At 51.3% G+C, this 25,125-nt stretch overlaps 1 protein-coding gene across 7 annotated transcripts; it reads right to left on the bottom strand.

Moving 5' to 3' along the window:
* Positions 1 to 231: 231 nt before the first annotated feature.
* On the bottom strand, positions 232 to 24,808 carry UBA1 (ubiquitin like modifier activating enzyme 1). Of its 7 annotated transcripts, XM_037992908.2 has the most exons (29): positions 21,513 to 21,949; positions 19,029 to 19,142; positions 18,661 to 18,826; positions 18,474 to 18,551; positions 16,559 to 16,675; positions 16,372 to 16,430; positions 16,101 to 16,269; positions 15,863 to 15,997; positions 14,474 to 14,580; positions 14,107 to 14,197; positions 13,863 to 13,995; positions 13,220 to 13,317; positions 12,967 to 13,113; positions 12,659 to 12,835; positions 12,430 to 12,534; positions 12,261 to 12,341; positions 11,783 to 11,938; positions 9,314 to 9,479; positions 8,984 to 9,180; positions 5,652 to 5,716; positions 5,199 to 5,394; positions 4,422 to 4,496; positions 4,113 to 4,302; positions 2,854 to 2,942; positions 2,499 to 2,591; positions 2,180 to 2,371; positions 933 to 1,034; positions 724 to 824; positions 232 to 566 (listed from the first exon to the last, which is right to left on the bottom strand). In XM_037992908.2, exons 4-29 carry the CDS (start codon positions 18,489 to 18,491, stop codon positions 431 to 433), a joined length of 3,195 nt encoding a protein of 1,064 aa, XP_037848836.2. In that variant the 5' UTR covers positions 18,492 to 18,551; positions 18,661 to 18,826; positions 19,029 to 19,142; positions 21,513 to 21,949; the 3' UTR covers positions 232 to 430. The 7 variants fall into 7 exon arrangements, with proteins under 7 accessions (XP_037848836.2, XP_037848840.2, XP_037848839.2 ...); XM_037992912.2 differs by lacking the exons at positions 18,661 to 18,826; positions 19,029 to 19,142 and having other exon boundaries at positions 18,474 to 18,548; XM_037992911.2 differs by lacking the exons at positions 18,661 to 18,826; positions 19,029 to 19,142.
* Positions 24,809 to 25,125: the final 317 nt, after the last annotated feature.

Here is a 25,125-nt window from a genome sequence, read left to right on the forward strand (position 1 = left end):
TGAGAATTGAACCCAGCTCAAATTAAGTCACATGGACCCAAGTACCTGCTCACTGGCCTCACTGGTGCCTCCTTTTCTTCCTAGGCAGAGAGGGCAGGAACAGGTGGCAATTACATTTTCTTTGCCCAGAAAACTGGCAGGTGTGGTGGGGCTGAGCCCTCTGAGTTACCATCTGAACCAGATAGTTCCAGGAAGTCCCTTCCTTGCCTGGAACCAGCAGGGCAGGCGACGTGGGAGTTATTAATTCTTTATTAGGATTCAGGTTTCAAACAAGGTAGAAGGCAGTGGCAAGAGGAGTTCAGGTAGGGGGATGATGAGGGAACACCAGACTTGGCTAGCTGGGCCACTGCCAGAAGCCAAATGGGAACCCTGGGCTGGAAGGGGTGTGGAGAGGGATGGACAGAGGCAGGCCTAGAGGAGCAGACGGGGGTCAGCGGATGGTGTATCGGACATAGGGAACCTCGACATCCTCACCGCTCTCGTCATTACAGCACAGCTCAAGCACCAGCGCCCGCACGTGGCGGCCCAGTTTTCGCTTCGACACACGGCTCACAATCTCTGTCATCCTGGGGACAGGGGGATGGGAGCATAGGGTCAGGAGGGCAGAAAGCAAGAGAGGACGGGCAGGTAGGTGGGGGCAGTGAACTGGAGTGGGACAGCTGGATGTTGAGGTTCCCCAACCCACACAGGGCCTCCCCCCAGCTTGGCCAGTGGCCAACTCACGGCTGATCCAACCGTTCCTTGAGCTTGGCAGCTGGCATGAAGAAGGAATAGAGCATGGACACGCCCTGGGACAGCATGGTGATCTCTAATTTGTGCTCTGTCTGGAGAGGGAGGGGGAACAGCAGGGTCATGGGGGTGGACAGGCCAGCAAGCCACCTTGCACACCTCGCCCCCCAAGGTGGGGTGAGAGAGAGGGGGAGGGGCCTTACCTTAAAGTAGTCGAGGAACTGTTTGAGGGTCATCTCGTCACCATTAGGCTGCAGACCTTGTACCTCAAAGCGATCCCACAATGTCCACTCTTGGTTATAGTACTGCAGGACAAAGAGGGGAGTGTAAGATGGAGACCATCCCAGAGGGTCCAGCCCCCATCTGTCTCCATCCCCCTCACCCCCATGCAGACGTGTTCAGTCAGATCACAATCCTCTTTTGTTCGAAATCCTCTTGTGGCTCCCATCTCACCCCAAGCACTGAAATTCTGTTTTCTTCTCATCTCCTACTCTCCTCAATCTCACACTCACTCCGTGGACTTTGAATTCCTCCAACTTGCCAGGCACACCCCTATCTTGGTACCCTTTTAAGAACTGGTCCCTCTGCCTGGAATGTGTCCCCACTCACCACCAAGCCTGCACGGTTTGCCCCCTCACATCCTCCAAGTCTGATCTCAAGTGTCATCTTTTCAGCAAGGCCTTTTCTGACCATCCCACACAAAATCTCAAACACAACCCCTCGCCCCCTGGTATTCTCAAGTCCTCTTTATCTTTTTGAGATGGAGTTTTGCTCTTGTTGCCCAGGCTAGAGTGCAATGGCATGATCTCGGCTCACTGCAACCTCCGCCTCCCAGGTTTAAGTCATTCTCCTGCCTCAGCTTCCCGAGTAGCTGGGATTACAGGTGCCCACCACCATGCCCAGCTAATTTTTTGTATTTTCAGTAGAGACAGGGTTTCATCATGTTGACCAGGCTGGTCTCGAACTCCTGACCTCAGGTGATCCATGTGCCCCGGCCTCCCAAAGTGCTGGGATTACAGGCGTGAGCCACCGCGCCCGGCCTCTTTTTATCCTTTTTTGATTCCAAGATCATTTAATAGGTTATTTATATCATCTACTTGAGGAACGTAACTTAGAAGACTACCTGCACACAACAGGTGCTCAATAAATATTTGAGTGAATTCATGAATGAAGCAAGCAAAGCACTTAAGTGTAGGAAGCATCCAATAAATTTTGGCTGCCATTATTGTGTAGTTAATAATACTAATAATCTCCCAGGGCACAATTCAAATATCCCATCTTTTCGCATGTACTCAAACAATATGATTAATGAATAAACAAAAAAGGATGCATAAAAAAGGTAGGTACACATAGACAGAAACCCTCACCTGATGACAGGGTATGACGTGAATTAGAAGCAGAATCTACAGACATACCCCACCCAAACCCCACTTCTGATGCGGGCCCCCACCTGGTGACGTGGTGCGGCAAGGGGTTCAGAGAAACCGAAGAAAGGCAGGGCCAAGTTGAGGAAACCATTCTTGTAGGAGTCAAGCTGTCGGTGCCCCTGCACAACCTTGTACAGCTCCAGACACACAAGGCCAACCACGGCTGCTGTGGTCGTGGCAATGGCTGGGATGATCTTCCCCGCAATCAGCTTGCTCTGAGAGACAGGAAGGGACAAAAGAAAGTGGTAGTTAAGTACAAGAGCCTCAGGGTCTACAGAGGGGCTGAGTGTGGGTAACTCAAACCTGGAGGAGTGTGGAATATCAGGTCTAGATTCCCCTCACCTTGTGCCGGTCTGCAGGAGGAATGTCATAGTTTTCTGCCCGGAGGTTGGATGCAGCCACGATGAAATCCATATGAAAGTTGCTGTCATCATCCTGTTATGAGTGGGGAGGGTGTGAAGGGGCAGTGGGGAGAGGATCAGTTAAATAAAATGTGTATCCTCCACTGCAACTGCCTGCTGGACTCTCCCAGATCACAAAGGGATGGCTGGGAATACCTACTCATTCAGAGCCATGTGGCAGGCCCACGATCTGATCCCCACAAAGGCCCAGGGCTGTCTCCAGATACTCCTCCTGTTTTTCTCCAGCCTATGCTTTGCCCATCCTCCCTTCCCTGTCCTGGGCCCCTACCCTGTACCTTCTCAAAGTCAATGGGGTACATCTTGAATCCAGGGAGCTTGTCTGGGCTGGGCAGAGTAGCTTTGAGCTCCTCTAGACGACTGTCATCTGCATGAAGAGAGGGACACTGTCAGCCCTTTAGATCCCAGGCTAAGGTCTGAGGTGGAAATGGGAGCCCAGTGTGGGGCAAAAGGTATTCAGGTAGAAAAAGGATTTGGAAAGGAGACATCCTGGGAGAGAAAAGGGGCAAGGAGGAGAGGTAGAGAAGAACAGAATACAAACCTGAAAAACACAGAGAAAGAGCTGAGGCTATCAAGAACGATCTCTCTAGAGACACTAAGGAATGGAAATGAAAGTGTTAGGAGAAAGTGGAGATGGAGAGATCAAGATGGGAAACGTAAAGATCTTGGGAAGAATGATGTAGAGCGAGATGGGGGAACACAGAGGATACAGGGAGGAAAAGGGGAGTAAAAAAGATACATGGAGGGGAAGTTGGGGGGAATGTACAGATGTGGACATAGAGGAAAGATATGGGGGGAGATGGAGAAGATATAAACGGGGAGAGTGGGGATATACAGAGGGTGAGACAGGTGGGAGGAAAAATATATGAAGGTGATGAGAGATATGGAAGGAAAGATTGGAAGACGTACATAGAGGAATATGAAGGAGTAGATATTTCAGAAGGAAGATGGGGACCATGGAAGGGGAAATGGGAGGAGATCTATGGAGAGGAAGAGGGATGAGATATAAGGAAGGTAAATGTAGGGGGCATTACAGAGCTACAGATGCATTATATACAGAAGGGAGGGGTGGTGAAAAAATATGTAGATGGGGTGGGGCGGGGGTGTCAGTAAACCGCAGCCCCAAACTATGGAGGGTGAAGATGCATAGAGAAACATGGGGATAGATGTACAGATGGGGGCAGAACTGGAAGGAGACAAGGCAGGAAGGTATCACGGGAGAGAGACCACTGGTAGAGATCATACGTCTTAGATGAACAGATCAAGAAGAAAGAACAAAACTAAGGGAAATACACAGAGCAAGAGTAAAACAGCAAGTTCTCCTGCGGGCCAGAGAGTGGAGAGGAGGAGGGAGGGAGACAATTTGCCCCAACCTACCCTCTTCATGTCAAAGGGAGGCTCAAAGGAAGGTGTAGGTAAACCTCAGGCCTGGGGTCACAGAGCAGAGCAGAGCCAGGGGTAGAGGACTGGTGGGGAGGCTGGACTAGGCCGGGGACATTTGGGGGTGACTACTGGCCAACTGGCCAAACACCCTCACCAACAGAGGCATTGGCGCTCTGCAGCTCCTGGTCAGAAACATGGATCTTGACGCCAGACTTGGGGGTGAATTCGGGGACATGCACAGACTGCAGGAGTGTGGCCACAGCAGCTCGGTCCTGAGAGCCTGTCAGCCCGTAGGTCTGGGCAAACAGGTTGGCAGCAGCCATCACATAGTCCAGATGCAGGGGCTAGGAGAAGGCAGGGCAGGGAAGGGTGAGCACATCAGCCCTCGAGTGGGGAGCCACCACCTCCTTCCCACCTACTCACCCTCCACCTGACCCCAGAAGACCCTAGAGAGGAGACTTACGTTGTTGACATCAAAGGTGAGCGGGTGTGGACAGCGTTTGGGCCCAGACCAGAAAGGGGCTCCTGAGCTTGTGAGCTAAGGGATGGAGAGATTTTTGAGAACAGGACCTGAGAGTGAAGGCCTCTCTGACAATCTTGGCACTTCACCTAGGCCCCAGAGGTGCCCCCAACTCACTATCTCGGGTTGGGCACTCGATGGGGACTGGAGCCAATCACAAAATACCCCAACTGTAGGGTCCCACAGGTTGAACCACAGATCTGGCTGAGAGAACAACTACCAATCCCTGGGTAGTCATTTTGTGCTAGACAGCCCATCATTTAACAAACTCATGGATTACCAGACATTGTACTAACTTCATATTAATCCTCCCCAAACCCCCCATGACGTAGATCACTATTATTTCTACTTCACAGACGAGGAAACTGAGGTACAGAAAGAAGTTACGTGATTTGTTCATGTAGAGTTTGGATTTGAACCTGAACCTGTACTGATTCCTGTGCACTTAACTCCAGAATTTCTCCCCCATAACCCCTACAGCCTTGACTGGGAATCAGGTATGACGCAGCCCACACCACAGTCAGGGTAAACAGCAACCAAGCCTCTTTGCTCAAAGGAACTAGGGTAAGGAAAAAGCAGGTTAGGGTCAATCACTCTTCTCAGATCCCCATGCCTCAGGGCACCTGCCACAGCTGGACTCCGCAGTGGGAGGACCCACACTGCAGGCTTCCATTTCAAGAAAATCCATTCTGCCAAATGGACCCAACAACTGGGCATTACCTGGTCAGGAGGGAAGTTGTGCAGCAGCTGCCGGATGTTGTTTGAGTACTGGGTGTGCCAGTGGTGGCAGGCCCAGGTCACGCAGTCAGCCCAGGTCTGTGGTCGCTGCAGCACCAGGCTGCGCTGCACAGCCTCCAGCACCTCCAAGGGCTGGGTGCCTGCCAACCGCAGTGTTCGCTCCACAAACTTGGGGTCTCTATCAGGAATCGAAGAGGACAGAGGACAGGATTACACGTCAGCCGCAGGAGTGGGCTCCAGAGCAATCTTATTTTCTCCATGGAAAACTAGTCCCCATGGAAAACTAGTCCCGACCCCAAACAATACGAGGCCTGAGCAGCCACTCATTCATGTGAAAAGTGTGCCTGGTGCCAAGTATTACTGTGATGAGGAAAGCGGGCGGGATGCCTTGGCTGGTGGACAAGGATAGGGCGAGAGGGCACTGGAGTTACTCACGTGAGGTACTGGTTGACATTTTCTGCTGGCTGCTTGAAGAGGCCTTCAAACTCATCCCGAGCCCACTGCAGACATAGTAAACAGATTACATGTGCCCACAGTTGACAAAATGGGTTTCCGCAGGCATTATTAGAAGGACCATCAGTGAATAAAGCAAGTACAAGGCTCACAGTTACTCTGGAAGTGGGGAAGCTCCCCAGCCTTCCCCATTTCCCCACCTCAACTGAAAAACCAGGCCAGGTGCAGTAGCTCACACCTGTAATCCCAGCACTTTGGGAGGCTAAGGTAGGTGGATCACCTGAGGTCAAGGGTTCGAGACCAGCCTGACCAACATGATGAAACCCCATCTCTACTAAAAATACAAAAATTAGCTGGGCATGGTGGCAGATGCCTGTAATCCCAGCTACTCGGGAGGTTGAGGCAGAGGAATCGCTTGAACCCGGGAGGCAGAGGTTGCAGTGACCCGAGATCATGCCATTGCACTCCAGCCTGGGCGACAGAGCAAGACTCCGTCTCAAAAAAAAAAAAAAAGAAAAAAAAAAAAAGAAAAACCAATGAACTTGATTTGGGCAGTGGTTACAATAGTGCTGCGTATATGGAAAACTGTTGTTTTGTTGTTTGAGACAAAGTCTCACTCTGTCACCCAAGCTAGAGTGCAGTGGCGCAGTCACGGCTCATAGCAGCCTTGACCTCCCAGGTTGAAACAATCCTCCCACCTCAGCCTCCCGAGTAGCTGGGACCACAGGCACATGCCACCACACCCGGCTCATTTTTAAGATTTGTTGTAGAGACAAGGTCTTGCTATGTTGCCCAGGCTGGTCTTGAACTCCTGGGCTCAAACAAACCTCACTCCTTGGCCTCCTGAGTGCTGAGATTATAGGTGTGAGCCGCCAAGCCCAGCCTAAAAATGTATTAAGATCTGCGTACCAGGCTGGGCGAGGTGGCTCACGCCTGTAATCCCAGTACTTTGGGAGGCTGAGGCGGGTGGATCACCTGAGTCAAGAGTTCAAGACCAGCCTGACCAACATGGTGAAACCTTGTCTCTACTAAAAATACAAAAATTAGCCGGGTGTGGTGGCAGACGCATGTAATTCCAGCTACTTGGGAGGCTGAGGCAGGAGAATCGCTTGAACCTGGGAGGCAGAGGTTGCAGTGAGCCAAGACTGCGCCACTGCACTACAACCTGGGCAACGTGAGCAAAACTCCACCTCAAAACAAACAAACAAACAAAACAAAATAAAAAAAAAAAAACTGTGTACTTTATTCTAGATATGTTATGCCTCCATAAAAAAGAAAAACTTCAACTAAGTGTATCTTACCACAATTTTTTTAAAAAGAAAAAACTCAGGCCAAACCAAAAATGATCCCTATCCAGGCCCTGAGGACTCGGCAGAAAACAAGACAGAGGCTGGATACAGGGGCTCACACATGTAATCCCAGCACTTTTGGAGGCTGAGGTAGGTGGATCACTTGAGCCCAGGAGTTTGCAACCAGCCTGGTCAACGTTAACAGGCGCACGTGCGCACACACACACTTCCCAGGAGCTGAAGGTTGCAGTGAGCTATGATTGTGCCAATGCACCTCAGCCTGAGTGACAGAATGAGACCCTGTCTCAAAAAATAAAATAGCAAACAAGACAGAGGTTCTGGCCTCTGAGAGCTCCTAGGACAGTTCGCAGTCATTAGCGAGGTGGTTTGGAGTGTACAGATGTGAGAAATTCATGTTCAGATTCCAGCTATGCCACGTATTACCTAGTTTTGTGACTTCAGGCACACAGGATAACATCTTTACCTCTGTGCTTCATCTCTAGAACAGATGTTACAACAGTGATACCTACTTCATGGGGTTGCTAGGAAGAAATGAGCAAATACATATATATTTAAAGCTTGGTTAAAACAGTGCCAGGCACACACGGTAAATGCCAAGTGGTTCACAACTGTTCTGTGAGGTAGATGCTACCGTCATTCCCATTTTACAGAACAGGAATCTGAGGCACAGAGAGGTCACACATGACCTAGTAAGACTGTGGTGGGTGCACAAATACAAACATACCCACTCTGGAACTGCAGTGTCAGAAGCGAGAAAGTGACAGATGGAACTGGTTTTTTTTTTCCCCTTCCCTATTTTGTTCCCACCCTCATACTCCTACTATTCTAAATGGTTTGGCCTCAAACACTGCACTAAGAATTATTCTGACAGCACAATGGTAATCCCTAGGTTCTGTTTCTTGGCCTAGGTGGTAGTCACTTGTGTGTTCACTTTGTAAAACTTCAGCTAGATCAAGCTTGTCTAACCTGTGGCCCATATGCGGCCCAGGATGACTTTGAATACTGCCCAACACAAATTTGTAAATTTTCTTAAGATATTATGAGATTTATGCACGGATCTTTTTTCTTTTATTTTTTCAGCTCATCAGCTATCGTTAGTGTTAGTATATTTTATGTGTGACCCGAGATAATTCTTCCAATATGGCCCAGGGAAGCCAAATGATTGGACACCCCTGAGCTAGATAATATGTGCACTGTTCTGTAGGTACATGCACCATACACACAGAATCATCCTGACAAACCAACTGTTAAACTCATTTTAAGTAACAGCTGGGGAAAACCCGAATATGGACTATTAGAGACAAATAAATAACTGGAAGAGATGGTAAGAATGATTGTTAATTTTGCTGAGCATGAAAGTGATGTTTCTGTTAGATAGAAGTAGTTCTCAATTGGGAGTGATGTGACACCCCTGGGGACATCTGGCAATGTCTGGAGACATTCTAGATGTCATGATGGAGGGGGAGTGCTATTGACATAAGAAGTCAGGAATGCTGAGAAACATCCTACAGTGCACAGGGCATCCCCTCTCCCATAACAAAGAAATAACCAGCCCCAAATGTCAGTAGTGCTGAAGCTAAGAAACCCTGTTCTATAGCAACATATCCTCACTTGGCAGAGGCACTGAAATAGTAGGGAGTAAAGGCTGTAATGTCCGTGACACATTTAAGCACAAAGAAGAAAAATCTATATACATCTAAGAAGAAAATGTGGCAAAACATTAAGAATTGCTAAATTTAGGTGAGGAATGGTATTTGAGTATTCATCATAATATTCTTAATATTTGTCTATGTGTTGAAAGAAATTCAAAGTAAAAGTGAAAAAAGAATGAGTCATTCTAGAAACCTAGGCTGCCTGGTGGGAAGAGAAGGAGGGAGGTTTGGAGAAAAGGTACATCTTACACTTAGGCATGCAACATCTGAAGGCAAGGCAAGGGCCTGGGGGCAGAGAGGCAGCGGCCTGGCCAGATGCCTGGCCTCTTTCCCTTCTCCCACAGCTTATCACCTGCAGGGTGTGCTCGATGGCATTAGGGAAGTTCTTCAGGGTACAGATGGGGATGGACTTCTCAGGTGGGTCCTGGCTGGAACTGTACGACTCTGTCAGGAAGGGGATCACCACCTGCACGTTGCCTTTGGTGCCCAGTGTGCCTGACTCCAGCAGTGGCTTCCGGTAGTAGACGCAGCGGCGGTCCATGTACATGCCTGCGGGGAGGACAAAGCGACAGCTGGGAAAGGAACATTAGGAGAGGACAGGAAGACAGACACCCTCTTGGTATATACACACCAAAACACACACAACTTTGCCCTTGACCACCTCACCCGCCTCCAAACTCACGGGCATCCACGTTGTCCAGGGCATTGGCCACGCCATCTAGGTTTTGGAAAAAATCGTCATCATAGATGCGCTCTGTGTCAGGACCCACACGGTTCTGGTGGCTTGTCACCCGGATATGTGGATTCATCTGGCGCACAGCTGCAGCGGCCGTGTCAGACTTTAACTTCTAAAGGGTTAAGAAAGTGCAGTTCCAGGGTGGGGACGGGGGAACAGAGCTCACTTATCTGTGCATTCACCCAACAAACATCTTTTTTTTTTTTTTTTGAGACAGGGTCTCTCTCCATCACACAGGCTGGAGTGCAGTGGCGTGATCACAGCTCACTGCAGCCTCAACTTCCCAGGCTCCAGCCATCCTCCCACTTCAGCCTCCCAAGTAGCTGGGACCACAGGTGTGCACCACCATGCGTGGCTAATCTTTGTATTTTTGGTAGAGACAGGGTTTTGTCATGCTGCCCAGGCTGGTCTTGAACTCCTCAGCTCAAAGACCTCGGCCCCACGAAGAGCTGGGATTACAGGCGTGAGCCACCACACCTGGCCCAAACATCTCTAAAGGGTTGCCTGCCTGAGACGGATTTACTTAATGCTGGGGAAGACCCAGGCCCTGAGTTAGGTGGCTAGCAGGAGAGACGGTCTGTGACAATGCCACATGGCCAGGATGATGACGCATGTGGCAGGGGATCAGTGGAAAGGGAAGCTGTGGACAGGAACAGACTGGAGACAATGGGCCAGACATCTGTTCTTTCATCTAACACCATTTTTTCAGGTAATAGCACCCAGGATTGATGTAGACTCCCCCAACCAGCACCAGGATGCTAGCGCACAGACAAGCAGGATCCTTTCAAAGCCCAAGGTGGGCCACATCCCTCCTCTGCTCAAAATCCTCCCCTGGATCCCACCTCCACTTACCGTAAAATGAGTTGGCTCCCTGACCCTCCCACCTCAGGATCTTTACGTGGGCTCTTCCGCAGCAGAAGGTGCTCTAGTCCCTCATATCCTTGAGGTCTCTGCAGAACTCAGGCCTTCCTTAACCACTGTCATCAATACTACAAACCATTCTCCCTGACACCCTGACTTCCCTTGTCTGGTTTTTGTTGTTTCCTTTGAGGAGCACTCATCACCAACATTAACTATATACCTCACGATCGTATTGTGTCTATTGTTTGCTGTCCGTTCCCCTCCCCTTTCAGGAATCTTGTTTTATTCCTTGGTATATCCCCAATACCTAAAACAGTACCTCAGTAACTATTTGGTGAATAAATGAAATGAATGAAAGGGGGAATAAATCCTGGGTAAGCAAAAATGACATTGTTCCCTACAGAAGGCTTCTCAGAGATCCCTGCATAACCAACCCAGTTTCCATATGGGCAGAGAAGTGTAAGCCTAGGAGACTGAAACTGCAACCCTTGGAAAGGCCTGCTTCCAAGGTCCACCCCTGGCTGGAGTCTGGGAACTTGGAATTCGGGAAGAATCCCACCATTCCCTACCTGATATCAGTGGTTCACTGTGCCTAAACTGTTCATGCAAACAATACAGTTTATGCTGAACACCTTTCCTTCTGGGAGTCTGGAAATTTTGGTATGTGCCAGGGAGGGGGCGCCTACATGACCAGTCCTAAGTAAAAGAGATGGTGCTGAGTCTAACAAGCTTCCCTGATTGGCAACATTTCATGATGGTGCTGAGTCTAACAAGCTTCCCTGGTTGGCAACATTTCACATCTTGTTACACCTTGTTGCTATTATTTCTGTAGTTACTGTTGCTACTGGGGAAATAAAGGCCACCTTGTTTAACTCCCACAGGGAGAAGACTCCTAGAAACTTGCACCTGGCTCCCCCAGACTTCACCCCACCAGCCTTTTCCCTTTGCTGATTTTGGTCTGTTTCCTTTTGCTGTAATAAATTGTAGCCACAAGCACGACTATATGCTAAGTCCCATGAGTTCTCTTGGTGAATTGAGCTTGAGAGTGGTTTTGAGGACCCCAGACACACTGTCCCAACCAGCACTAAGGTCAAGGCAAAAACAAAAACAAAAAAAACAAACAAGATACAGAAGCTGGGAAAGGCTTCTAGCCAAGGTGGAAAGATCTCTGACAGAAAGAATGGGAACAAGAAAAAGGAGGGGCGTGGTGAGGTGGCTCACGCCTGTAATCCCAGCACTTTGGGAGGCTGAAGCAGACGGATCACCTGAGGTCGGGAATTCAAGACCAGCCTGACCAACATGGAGAGACCCTGTCTCTACTTAAAAACCAAAATTAGCCAGGCATGGTAGCACATGCCTGTAATCCCAGCTACTCAGGAGGCTGAGGCAGGAGAATCGCTTGAACCCAGGAGGCAGAGGTTGCGGTGGGCCAGAGATCATGCCACTGCACTCCAGCCTGGGCAACAAGAGCGAAACTCTGTCTCAAGAAAAAAAAAAAAAAAAAGAAAAAGGAGGAAAGTGAGATGACAAAGCCCCACCTCCTACCCTACTCACTGTGACATCCCAGGGCCGGAAAAGAAACTGTCGATTCAGATTTGACTTCTCAATGATGTCCATGTCTGTAACGATGATTTCTCCACCCTCCCTGCAGCCCAGCCCAATCATGGCAAAGTTCTTGAGCAGCTCACAGCCAATGGCCCCCGCACCCACCTAAGAGGCAACCAAGAAGACAGGCAGAGGCTGGTCAGGGTGATGCAGGTTAGTGTGAGGCTACCCATCACCCCTCACTCCCCTGAGAGATGGGGAGAGGGGCTAACACCACATCTTCAGGTTCCAGGACTCTAAGAAATGACACGAAGTCGTGTGAGGAAGGAGGAACCAGAGCGGGAAACAAGGGATGCACTGGGCTTCCCTTCAAGATAAGGAGAATGGCAACGGGAATGCCCCACAGGTTGCATTGAAATGCTGAAGCCCCAGGGCAGATGGTCAGAGGCCAAGATGAGGGGAGCAAGCATCCAAGGGGACCACTCACCAGGAAATACTTCTGCTTGCCCAGCTTCTCTTGCAGGTCTGAGCCAAACACAGCCACTTGCCCATCATAACGGTTCTGGCGCTAAGGAATGCAAAGGGAGGAGGGTCAGAGAGAGGCCTCCCCAGAAATGCCCCCAATGATGCCCTCCCCACAGGTCCCACCCACATACTGGGAGGCACTTGTCCTCCGTGAGGGCCTCTTTGTCCTCAGGGAGACACTCAAGGGCATCAAAGTATAGCCACTGCATGATGGGCATGAACTTCCCGGAGCAGGCCTGGAGAGGGGAAGGGAGAGAGGGGGTGGTCAGTGGTTAACAGGGGCCTGACACAGAGAGCAAGTGACGGAGTCAGGGAGGCACCTGGCCCACCCCAATCCTGCCTCTCCCAACCCATGCTGACCTTCATGACTTCCTGGGCAGCCAGGCCCCCAATGAAGGCGTTTATGGGTGCCAGATCCCCAGCAGCCACATATGCCAACTTCCGGATGAGGTCCTCGTCCAGGTTCTCTTGCTGCACTGCTGGCAGGGCTCGAGCATTCACAGCCTGTGCTAAGGCCACCAGTTCTGTTGCATCCTCCTGGTGGGCCAGAAAGAACCAAAAGAGGATCTGTCAGGCCACAATGAGGGCAGGGAGTGTGGACAGGCAGAAGCATGGTGGGCCTTCAGTGCCAGGCATGTCTGCATTGGCTGGCTCGCCTACCCACCCACCTCATTGCGGGGCCGAGGTGGCCGGCCATGCTGAACACGGAAGTGGTGCAGGGCCTGGAAGCCAATGTGCAGCTGGGCAGGGTGAGAAAACTTGGCGAAGTCCGTCATCACAAAGTCAGGTTCTGCCAGTGAGGCCACCAAGGATTTCTGTGGCGGGGGAAGGGGAGGTCATCAGAACCAGAAGAGAGGAATGAAGAACTCGGGAATGCCTAGAACTACCCCACATAGCCACTGTTCCCACTGACACACTCACAAAGCTAATCTTCTTAGGTACTTTGACCTGACTGACGATGCCTCCACGGATATAGTCGGAGAAGTTGGAGGTGTCACAGATGCTAAAGGTATAAGGACCTACAGAGGGCAGGAAGAGAGCTATCAGTCTACCCATTCTCCCTAAAATCCACAACTCCTGCAAGATAAGGAACCTCCTGCCCCAACTCAGCTCAGACATCAGACGCCATCTCCCCTCTGCTCCAGGCTCCACATGGACATCAGAAACCATCTCTCCTGTGCCCCAGACCCAGCTCAGACCCTGTGAGACCCTATGTCCCTGGCTCCAAGTCTACATGGGAAGACCTTATCTGCTTCCCATCCAAATCAGCTTACACACAAGTAGATCCTCTGATCTGCCCTGTTCAAACACCAGAGACCTTTTCCCCCTCAGCTCAGATACCAGGGACACATTCTCCCAGGAATAGCTCGAACACAGCACCTCTCCCCCATGCCCACCAGCTCTTATTGGACCCCACGGGATTCTGTCTGTAGTTCATCTTAAACAACAGGATGTGTCTCCCCAATCTGAACCAAGGGCCATGTCTCCTCCCTTCAACTCCCCAGTCAGAACCCAGGAACATATCTCCTAGCTCCCCTCTGCTTCCCCCATGGTCCCAGCTCACCCAGGACTTTGATCTCCATGGGCTGATTTCTGTTGAGTTCAACCATGCCCTGTACTTCTGAAAAGGAGACAAAGTCCCCACTTTCAAACCCGTGTCGGGCCTCATCCAGGCAGGTAACCACACCAGGGTTGTCCTGGTTAAAGGAAGAGTGAGTCTCAGAAACAGGCCCAGGGTACCAAGAGCGGACAGGAAGGACTACCACAGCCCACCTGCCCGCCAGGAACGTTAGGGCTGGTCTCCTTACCTTGGTAACCATAGAAACCATAGCACTGAGCGGCTGCTCCCCATTGGAATCTGTGAGGATCATTTCCTCTCCAAAGTCACAGAAGAGCTGCCTGTAGAGGGAAGCAATAGGGCTGATGCCCGTGTCCCATGCACAAACAGGCCCCACAGGTCCCTCAAGATGCAGTGAAAACTTGCTGAGCAAACTCAGCCTATCACTGCTGGGATGTAAGATGGTACTTGTGCCACATGAGGAGAGATGAACACAAAGAACCCAAAATCTGGGTAGCTGAGGAGGGACGAGGGCAGGGAGAGCCTAGAGGTCTTGACCTGGGCCTGGTAGGAGTTGGAGGAAAAGGGGACAGGGAGGGGGGTGGGCCGCCACTCACCCAAACAGGCCCCTTGTGTCTGCCACCACCAGCTTGATGCCACGGCTGTGACAGAACTCACCCACTCGCAGCTGGTCCTCCAGGGGGGTGTTGGTGAGCACCACCACCTGTGGAGAGATGGAGGCTCAGGCCCAGCATTGGGGTGAAGGGGAGAAAATGGTGGAGGGCTGATGTCAAGGACTCAGGCAGTCCTCAAGGCAGACACATCCAGGCTTTGCTGGGTCAGCCTCTTTCACAAACACACAGCACCTACTGTGCATCAGACTCCGTGGGGGTCAAAAATGAACTCCTGGACTATACCAGGAAAGGTGAAGAGGTAGCTGGGAGGACAGAGTTTGGAGAAGAGCTGACTCATTTATTTGACAAACACCCGCTGCTGTCTGCCTGCCATGCCCTGTGAGACACTGGAGTAAAACTCTGTCTCCAGCCAAAGTCTGAGCTCACTCCTACCACACCCACCTGCTTCCAATTCCCAAGACAATGCCTACTCCGCATGATCTTTGGGATTTTGCTCTCTGCCTGAATGTCCATCCTTCCCCACCAGGGTGAGCTCCTACTCCTCCATCCGGATTTAGCTGCAGTGCCCTGGCAACCCAGGGCCGACTCTCAGCTTCCAGAGCACCTCTTTCTGGCCTGGACTTTTTAATTAACAAACACCTATCCAGTTCTTACGTGCCAGCTGCAATTCCACGTGTTTAACCCTCATAAAAAGTCCATGAAGTCAGTGCTGCTACCACGCACTGACTACAAACAGGAAAACTAAGGTACAGGAGATGAAGCAACCTGCTTGAAGTCACACTACCAAGGCTGGAGGCCCGCGGCAAGGCAGTATGGCTCCTTCCACAGTCTGTGCCCACAACCACTATGCCGTACTGTCTGTACACATCTTCCCCACTTGAAAAGGCAGGGCCAGGCCGGGCGCGGTGGCTCACACCTGTAATCCCAGCACTTTGGCAGGCCGAGGCAGGCGGATCACAATGTCAGGAGATCGAGACCACCTTGGCTAACATGGTGAAACCCCGTCTCTACTAAGAATACAAAAAAAAAATTAGCCAGGTGTGGTGGCGGGCGCCTGTAGTCCCAGCTACTTGGGAGGCTGAGGCAGGAGAATGGTGTGAAGCCAGGAGGCGTAGCTCGCAGTGAGCCTAGATCGTGCCACTGCATTCCAGCCTGGGTGACAGAGCAAGACTCGGTCTCAAAAAAAGAACAGAACAGAACAGAACAGAAAAGGCAGGGCCAGGGGCTAACTGCTGCCTGCATACTCTAGTCCCCCAGCACAAAACCTAGGATTCAGGCCGACCCATTAAATCAATATTGAACACCACTGAACAAACCAGAGATGGGCTGTGAGAGAACTGGGCAGAAGGCTGGGTGGTACCCCCAAGATACCTGGAAACCACTAAGGAAGTCCTCAACGAGGGGTCCAGTGTAGGCAGTGACAGGCACATAGCTGTTGAGCTCAGCGAGGCGGGGCTGTGATACCTCGGCCCGGTTTTTACCGATGTCCTCCTCCCGCAGGTAGAACTGTAAGGGTGTGCAGTAGGGAAAAAAGGTGAAATGGCTGAGGCACCGGGAACGGTGGTGCCTCGGGAAGGGGGAGAGGGGGAAGGGTGCTAGGAAGAGGTACCTGGGAGGAAAGATCAGCCCACTGGGCAGTGCCCTGGTCATGTAGGGTGACAGCCTTGACCCCACCAAGGATGATGTTCTTAGCGATCTCCACGCCCAGGCCCCGCAGGCCTGATACCAGGACACTGGATGTCTGGAGCCGCTTCATTGCCTCATGGCCCAACACATACCTGCCAGGTTAGGGGGCACTCTAGGTGAGGGCCTGCCCCACCCAACCCTATCCTCTCAATGTCCCATTCCACACCCCTCGGCCCAGCCTTGGCCCCACTTACAGCTGCCGCGAGTAAAGGCCCTCGTCTATGTCTGCTTCACTGCCGTTCTTGGCCATTCCCTAGGGATAGAGGGAAAGAACAAGTTCAGGGAGACACACAGGAATGGAGCATGGATAGACAGACAGTGATACAGAAGACTTTCCCACCCACCACTTCGTCTGCCAGTCTCCAGGGAGAGGACACTCACGTTGGTTGGTACCGAGGGCACTTCGGACAACACGGACTGGGCAGGGGAGCAGTTAGAACCCGGCTTTGGATCAGGCCCGGACACGCGACGTTTCTTGGACAGCGGCGAGCTGGACATCTGGAGGAAAAAAAGAAGGAAAGAGGTGACCCTGGGGCACATGGGTACCGTTTTTCTGTTTGTTAGTAGCAACTGTGGGGGAAGGGAAGACAAGTATTAGTACCCCAATTTTACAGCAAAAAGGGAACAGGTACAGAAAGGTGAGGACTTGCCCAGGGTAACACAGTGGTCAGAGCTAAGATCTGAACCCAGGTGGTCTGATTTGCAAATCCACACTGCTGACCACTAAGCCATTTGCTTCTTCCCAGCACAGGACAATGAGGGAGAGACTCCAATCCTGGAGTGAAAGGAATGACAAGAATGTACTTGTGCAGAGGTCAGGGAAAAGATGTGGATTCACGACAGACCTGGTTTCAAATCTTGAGCCTGCCACTAACAGTAATAATTAACCACCGTGGGCCTCAGTTTTCTCACCTGTGAAACAGGGGTGATAATACCACTTACCTTCCCCATGGGGTTATCGAGATGATAAATAACACAGAGCACAGAACCTGGCACAGAGTAGGTAGGCAGTAACAAGCAGCCATTCTCCTCTCCCTTAATCCCAGGGATGGCGGCGGGAGAGGGGAGTGCAGGAGGGAAGTGAGGCTTGGACATCCATCAGGGTGGCATGATGGCAGGAGCAGTAACTTGCTGAGAACCCAGTCCCCAGAGGGGCTCAGGGAGGGACGTTTTATAAAGCCCAACCCTGCCCCCAGCTTTGGGAGGGGAAAACCGACACGGACCAATAAAAGAGGTTGCAGAAAGAAAGAAAACAAACACATCCCAAGCCTCATCTGCATGTGGACTCCCTTAAACAGGTTAACTACAATGATAAATGAGTATTAGACTTATTAGGAGTCCTCCCCGTGCCAGATGCCATAGTAAGCACTTCTCTAAGCCTTGTCTCACTGTGTCCTCAGGGCACTCCCGTGGGGTTTGGACTGCTGTCAATAATACCCCCCAACTTTAAAATGAAGGAAAAAAATTCACTCAGGGACGTTCGGTGACCAAGGTTCCCACACAGTAGCTGAGCTGGGACCAGACCAGGATCTGCTGACTCTGGAGCCCAAGCTGCTTCCTCGTGTTATCACGTTTCATCCCCTCCATGACCCTGACCCAGCAAGGCAGAGTTTAGGACAAATGAGAAAACGTGAGCTCACGCGGTCAAGTAACTCGCCCAGGGTCAACTGCTAGGTCCCAGAGACAGAACAATACAGCCTGCTGTGGAAGTGAAATCTGGTGGTACGGGTGACTGGGTCCAGATGTTGGAGATGGGAGGACCCAGCGTCACTTCCCCTCACCCCCAGTGCTCCTCTAGGCACTGAGTCTTCTGTTCACACAAGTCCTCCTACATTGAGACTTTTATGACACTAAGTATCCCAATGTACCTAAGATTCCATCTTGGCACCTGTCACTAGCACCAACCACAATGACAAGAGCTCCCTACTATCTACCAAGAGCATACTGCATGTCAATCAAAGAGGAAAGGGCTTTGTCTAATCTTAACAATCCCCATGACCCAGATAACCCTATGCCCAAATCACAAATGAGAAAACAAAGGCTCAGAGAACCCCATTCACTCGCCCAGAGGCATGCAGCTGGTGGGGGACTGTTTGCCAAACGCCCCTGGACTCAGGGCCCAGTCCAGAGGACTAAGAAATGGGAGATGAGGGGAGGCAGGAGGCTGGTTGGAGCTCCTGAGATAGCCAGGTGAATTGCTTGGAATGCTAAGAGCCAACCTAGGTAGCAAGAGACTTGGTGAGTTAGTAGAGACAAAGGTGAACCATATTTTCCATTTACTGACTCTCTGACTGACCTGGGTTAGAGATCTCATTTCCTCTGAGCCTCATTTTCTCCAAAAGCTGGGACAAACGAAACTGTCTTCAAGGGGCTGCTGGCAGGGTTAAAGAAGCCAAGGTCTGTGGTCAGAACTCACTGACCTGAGGATGTGAGTTCCTCCCTGGGCACCTGTAGTGGCCTCCATTACTTAGTTATCTGCTTGCCTTGTCATTGGTCAGTTTGTTCGGGACACGCCATTTCCTCACTCCGTAAATTAGAGATGATCCAGGGCCAGAGAGCACTTTAACTTCTAGACATTTCCCCTCTGGATCCCTAGTGCAGGCAGCAAGGGTCTAAGAAGTTTCAGATGATTGTTCAACTGGATTTCCACTGCAAAGGTTTGGAACAGCCCTGTCTCAAAGCAAGCAGGAGTCTGGGACAGAAGCTCTGGATAGGAGCTAAAGATCCCCCACCCCCAGCAGAAAAACAATCTACACCCTTCCTCCCTCAACATTTGCTCAGGCCCCCACTATAACATACACACTGTGAACTGTTTGGCAAAACTGAGCTGCGGCTTAGTTTCTAAACATACCTGAGTCTCCAAACTGAAGATTTTCAAGCGTAAGCATTCTCTATTCTCAAACCAGAGGGTTTGAGGGAGGAGTCTTGGAGGTGTGAGAGGAGGCAGGTTAGCAGGATGGCGAAGCTAGGGCATAGAGAAGAGGGGCTGGAGCATGTCAAGCTTTCCGGGAGGGGTTAACTGAGAAGTCCAAGGGAATGTGAGAGGAAAATCAGGAAGTGGGTGTCTAAGAGCAAGGAGGCTCTGAGGCAAATGGGAAAGGAGATGTTAGAAGTCCTGGGAGGGAAGGGACTAGGCTAGGGTATTAGGAAAAGACTCAAATTTCGGATCTCTGGAAAAGGATCTTTTAGAGAAAGGCTGAAAAATTGCAGTAGAGGCCCCCAGAGGCTGCAAAGAGGTAGGACAGTTGCTGGGCCCCATGGAAGCTGCAAAGGGAATGGGTGGGGGATTCTAGAGTCTGAGGAGGCAGCAGGAAGACGTTGGGGTCTGGGGGGAGGGGTAGTCTCCATCAGGAGGATGTTGAGGCTCTGGAGGTCTCTGGAGACAGATGCTGGTAGCAGAGAGAAATCTTTAACCAAAAATAATAGATAGGGACATGCAAGAGGAGAGCTGTATCTGACATTCCTACTACAGAGTCCCAGGAGGCTGTGAGGGTGGATGGTGAGGGGCTGGGAGAGGTTTCTAATGGAACACAAAGGCCCTGTGTCAATCTCTGACAGGACATGCTAGGTATCACAGCTGCTCTGAGGGGGTGGAAAAGGGAAGCTGGGCCCAGATAGTTCAGGCCTTAAAAAGGTTAGTAAGCAAACACTGGCTAGGTCCCCAAATGGAGTTGGGTTTCTCTGACCAATTATGTAGGACCCCATGGAGGCGCTGAAGGTAGATGCTAAGAAGAGGGTTTTCTACTGCAGTAGAAAACAAGAGGGCCATGGCCGGGCGCAGTGACTCACGTCAGTAATGCCAGCACTTTGGGAGGCCAAGGCGGTGGATCACCTGAGGTCAGGAGTTTGAGACCAGCCTGGGCAATATGGTGAAACCCCATCTCTACTAAAAATACAAAAATTTAGCCAGGCGTGGTGGTGCATGCCTGTAATCCCAGCTACTCGGGAGGCTGAGGCAGGAGAATCGCTTGAAGCAGGGAGGTGGAGGTTACAGTGAGCCGAGATGGCGCCACTGCACTCCAGCCTGGACGACACAGTGAAACAACTCCGTCTCAAAAAAAAAAAAAAAAAAAAAAAAAGAAAAAAGAAAAAAAGAAAAAGAAAAAGAGAAAGAAGAAAGAAAACAAGAGGTCCTGTGGGTGGAAGGGACATCTGACAATGATCCTGGGGTCCAAAGAGTCTGAAAGCAGAAGCTGAAAACCCCTGACTGCAGACATTAGGGACCTTGAAAGTATCTGAGGGCAGATTCTGAGGCCTGATGTGGGGATAAGAGATCTTTGAAAAAAGCAGCTAGAACCCGGGTTGTCTTTTGAAGGCAGAGGCTGGGTCTAGGGTGGGGTAGGGGAGGCGAGTCTCTGATGGAAGGGGCTAGAAGCCAACCGGGACTGCAAGAGCAGATGCTCGCAGGGGCTCTTTGATGGAGGATTATGTATCCAAACAGTTCCTCCCTGGTATCTGGTGCACCGGAAGGCTCTGGGGGTTCAAGGTGTCTGATGGGGAAGATGCTGAGGCCTCTCAGTAGTCTCTGAATACTGGGAGTATGAAAAGCGAGAAATTCCGTAGAAGTAGAGAAAGTGTCAAAGGACGGAGTCTAGGAATTGAAGTCTCTCAAGGCAGATGCTAAGAGGGGTCTCTGAGTAGAAATACTGGGCAGAGTCTCTGATGAAAGACGCTAGGGCCAGGGTGGGGTTAGGAGACCTGAGGTGCGGCGAAGAGGGTTCCCCGACACAAAGGCCAGGCCCAAATGGCCTTTCACAGGGTCTAGTACCCCTGGAAGCTCTGAGCGTGGCTAACATGTGTGTGGGATGGGGGGTCTGAAGGAAAATGCAAACGAAGACTCTCTTACAGAGAAAAAGAGCCTATGGACCCCTTCCAGGTCTAGCCTGTCTTGGAAGCCTTAAGGGCAAATACTGAGAGGCTAGGAGGTGTCTCAAAGGAGATTCTGGGGCAGGTCTTTAATGGCATTCAATGGTGAGAAGCTCTGATCAGCAATGCTGATCCCCGTAAATCTCTATTGGAGACTGGGGAGAGTTCTGATCTGAGATACAAGGTTCGGGACGGAGTGAGGTCCCAGACTAGAGATGTTGGGCATGAGTCTCTAAAAGCACATCGTGGGGGTCCGACTCCAAGGTCAGATTTTGGAACTAGAGGGATCCGGGGTGGTCCTGGCCGGGGAAAGTCGGCCCCGCCCCAGGCTCTGCTCCCCTCCCTACTCCGCTGATTCCTGGCGCCCGAGTCACCGCGGCCCGCCCCGACAGCAGCGTGGCTCAGGCCCTTCCAGTGCCTCCCCGAAACCCCTGCCCCGGGCGAGGCGCAGTGAAAGGACGTTTTTTACCAATGCCGGTTCCCCGGGTCGCGCCGCCGCCAACTCCTCAAGGAGCCGAAGCCAAGCCCGGCCGCCACCCTCCTCCTTCTCCTCCTCCCCGCCGCCTGGGCCGCCTAGAATCGCCGCTGCCGCCTTCTCCTCCCCCGGCCGCTGTGGCTGTGGTTGTCCCTGCCACCTCGTTCAGCCGAGCCGCCGACACAAGATGGCGTCCGCTGAGCCTGGGGCCGGAACAAAACCTTGGGCCCCACCCCCAGAAACCCGGATGCAAGCGGGCCGCGCCTACTTATGAATCATGCATAAAGTTCCCGGTCCGGTTGCGATTCATTCGGTTAGAAGTGGAACAGTACCACCTGGTGGGCATTGTGGCAGTAACAACGAAAACAGGTAAAACAGAGGCCACGCCTCATGGAATGTGAATAATGAATGGTTGCAGCCAGGCTGTCATGGAAGCGAAGAAAAACCATTAAGGTCACGCTTCATGATTATAAGTTATGCATAAAGTTGAGTGGTTGGTAGACTAACAACCAGCAACCAGACAGCAGATATTAAAACATGGAAGTCACACACCTCCATTCATGAATAATGATGATCTTGCAGGGGCCCGGAATCCAAGGAGACCCAGGCCACAACTTACTCATGAATAATGCATGAGACCCAGTGGGTTGGAATAAAAGGGGCACGCCCACCTATTGCTGCACCTAATACACTATAAGCAGGGAAATGGGGCTACTGCAGAGAAAACACACTCTCCCAGGTTCTGAATAATGAATTATGCTGCTGCAGTAGCTCAACCTGGAAACTCAAGAGAGGTCAAGAAAGGTTCCACCCAATTTATGAATTATGCATAAGGCGAAGAAACACCCAAGACTGCCCTACCCAGCAAATAGAGATTACGATGCTATAGCCAAGGCAAAGTGAGCACGCCTTCCTGTTCATGAATAATGAAAGATGTCACTGCAGTGCCACCAGAAAACCCAGAGGAAGTGTTCTCTCTGCCCCTGCCTCCTCTCCCCACACCTCTCTCCATTCTCCCCGCCTCAGGAACAAGGGCTGCCTTGGTCCAATCAAACCCAAACTCATTACATGTCTTTGGCAGGTGCCTCAGTTTTCACAACTGTCAAAATGAGGATAGTAACAGAGCCCATCAACCTCACAGAGATGTATTATGAAAATCAGATCACGCCTGTAATCCCAGCACTTTGGGAGGCCGAGGCGAGTGGATCACCTGAGGTCAGGAATTCGAGACCAGTCTGGCCAAGATGGTGAAATCCTGTCTCTACTAAAAACACAAAAATTAGCTGGGCGTGGTGGCGGGCGCCTTTAATCCCAGCTATTGGGGAGGCTGAGGCAGGAGAATCCCTTGAACTCGGGAAGCAGAGGTTGCAGTCAGCCGAGATCGTGCCATTGCACTCCAGCTTGGGCGACAAGAGTGAAACTCCGTCTCAAAAAAAAAAAGAAAGTCAGAGAATATAAATTATGGGGTGAGTCTTAGAACATTGCTGGCACAAGGCACTGTTAAATTTTTAAAACATTATATATTAATATAAAGGTAATATGTTAAGATATGTAAATATATATTTACACTAATATAAAATTAGTTATGAATACTCAGTCACAAGAGAAACCCCCAACTTGGGCCACTGCTTCCCCATCCATAAAATAGGAATAACAACAGCAACTTACCTTGCGATGGAGTTTAAATGAAGAAATATGTAGAAAGGGCTTAGATCAATGCCTGGCACATACTAAGTGTTATATTAGTAGTAGTACTATTAAACGGCGGCGCGGGGGAGTGGGTAGGGGAGACATTATGGCATCTGGTTAAGACTACAGATTGCGGAACTAGACCCCAATTTGAATCCCGGCCCAGCCACTCACTGATTGTGTGACCTTAGGCAAATTACTTAGCCTTCCTGTGCCCCAGTTTCCTTATCTATAAAGTGGGGGTAATAATAACCTACCTCCTAGGATTGTCGTGAAGATTAAATGCGCTAAGTAGCTAAACGAGTGTAAGCTAATCTTATCATTATCCTCCTACCCATTATTCAGGCTTACAAAACGATTTGCCAAAGATCACACAACTGGAAAGGATCGATGGGATTTGAATCCAGAGCCCCGGCTGATTATCTGAGATTACCAGGCCATAAGAAATGAACAATGTAGGAGGCCTCATCCCTTCGCTAGACGCCAGGTTTTAACTCTGGTACCTGTAAGGGAAAGCTAACCGCGGATCATGCAGATAAAGCTGCAAAAGCCACGCTCCTCATGAATTAAGCACGGAACCCCTAGAAAAGCACTGAAAACTCAGAGTGCTACTTAACTTTTGCGAATCATCAATGAACTCTCCTTTGCGCGGCAGACTTCAGAACGCCCCTTCAGCACGCTGATCCGCCCCTCGTGAATAACTCACAAGCCGATACCTTCCCTTCTGCGGACCAGGTGCGAAAGAGGCAAAAAACTGCCTCCTACCACAGTCCCACCTCCTTATGAATAATGAATAAAGCCGCGACCAAACGAAGGCCGGGTGGCGCCGCGTCGGCTCAGGAAGAGCTGGGCTCCGGCGTCCCTTCCCTAGCCTGAGCTGGGAGGCTCCTCTCCCTAGAAATATCTGGGTCCCCGACGTGTCCAGTCTCGCAGTCCTGAGCCTCCAGGCGCGGGGAGGACCTCATCACAGAGCCAGAGGTCACAAAGGCCTGACACCTCCACTATGCCACGTCGGTCCCGATTGTTCTCACTGTCACCAGGACCCCGTCCCGAAACAAGCCCTCCCCCAGTCCCGCCTTGACTTTAGTAACCTCAAACTTTGCTTCTCCCCTTGAAGAATAACCCAAATCCTGCTCCACGGACAAGGGTGCCCATACACGGACCCTAAGAATCTCCCCAAAGCCCTCCAAACCCTGTCTCCGAGGGGTGCTCCCCAAAACAGACTCCCAAATCCCACCCCAGAGTCCCCAAACGGCACCCCCTAAGGGTCTCCTCAAAAGTAGACGCCCCCTAAATATCACCCCGGGCCTGGAGGCTCCAAATACGCCCATGAGGGGATCCCCGAAGTTGGGATTAGGGAAGCACCCTCCTCCAAATGCTGTCCAGAGGCTTGGGGGCACGGTGCTCCAGCTCACCCCCTGTGCCGGGCGGAAGCCTCGCCTTCCTGCCAAAGATGAGCTGAAGCCACGGGGCAACGGAAGAGCAAACCACCTCCGTCGTACAAGAGAAGCCAGAGTTTGCGCGGAGCTCGGAAGCGCGGGGCCTCGGAGAGCCCCGGGTCTGGGATGTACCACAGATGCTCTGCTAGAGGGGCGTCGGTCCCTGCTCCCGCGTCGCTGGTGCCCGTTTCAGACCCAGATGCCCCTACAGGTTGTGGTACGGCCCAAATGCGCGCGGCATGCTGGGGGTGGTAGTCCTGTCTGGCCAGTGCCTGGTGCACGTGGTGGGCATCAGCGTCCAGAATATGGGAAAATGTAAGCCTGGGCTATGGAATGCCGGAGCCGTGCTCTGTAGGGTGGGAAAAGGAAACGGAATGTGTGGGTGCCTCCACATGGAAAGACACACCCATCCTACAGATGGGGAGACTGAGACTCAGGTGGCCAAAATAGTTCATTTAACATGGGCCAGGTGCTGGAAA

This window comes from Chlorocebus sabaeus, chromosome X (assembly GCF_047675955.1).
Source record: "Chlorocebus sabaeus isolate Y175 chromosome X, mChlSab1.0.hap1, whole genome shotgun sequence".
Lineage (NCBI taxonomy): Eukaryota > Metazoa > Chordata > Mammalia > Primates > Cercopithecidae > Chlorocebus > Chlorocebus sabaeus.

What these genes read in the sequence shown, in the direction of transcription:
- UBA1 (XM_007991510.3), bottom strand. Translation starts at nt 17,272, where the DNA reads ATGTCCAAGCCTCACTTCCCTCCTGCACTCCCCTCTCCCGCCGCCATC. An exon ending in TCACCTTTGATGTCAACAAC is followed by an intron (nt 4,303 to 4,421) that starts GTAAGTCTCCTC and finishes GCCTTCTCCTAG; the next exon opens with CCCCTGCATCTGGACTATGT. An exon ending in CTCCTGCAGACCGGCACAAG is followed by an intron (nt 2,372 to 2,498) that starts GTGAGGGGAATC and finishes CCTGTCTCTCAG; the next exon opens with AGCAAGCTGATTGCGGGGAA.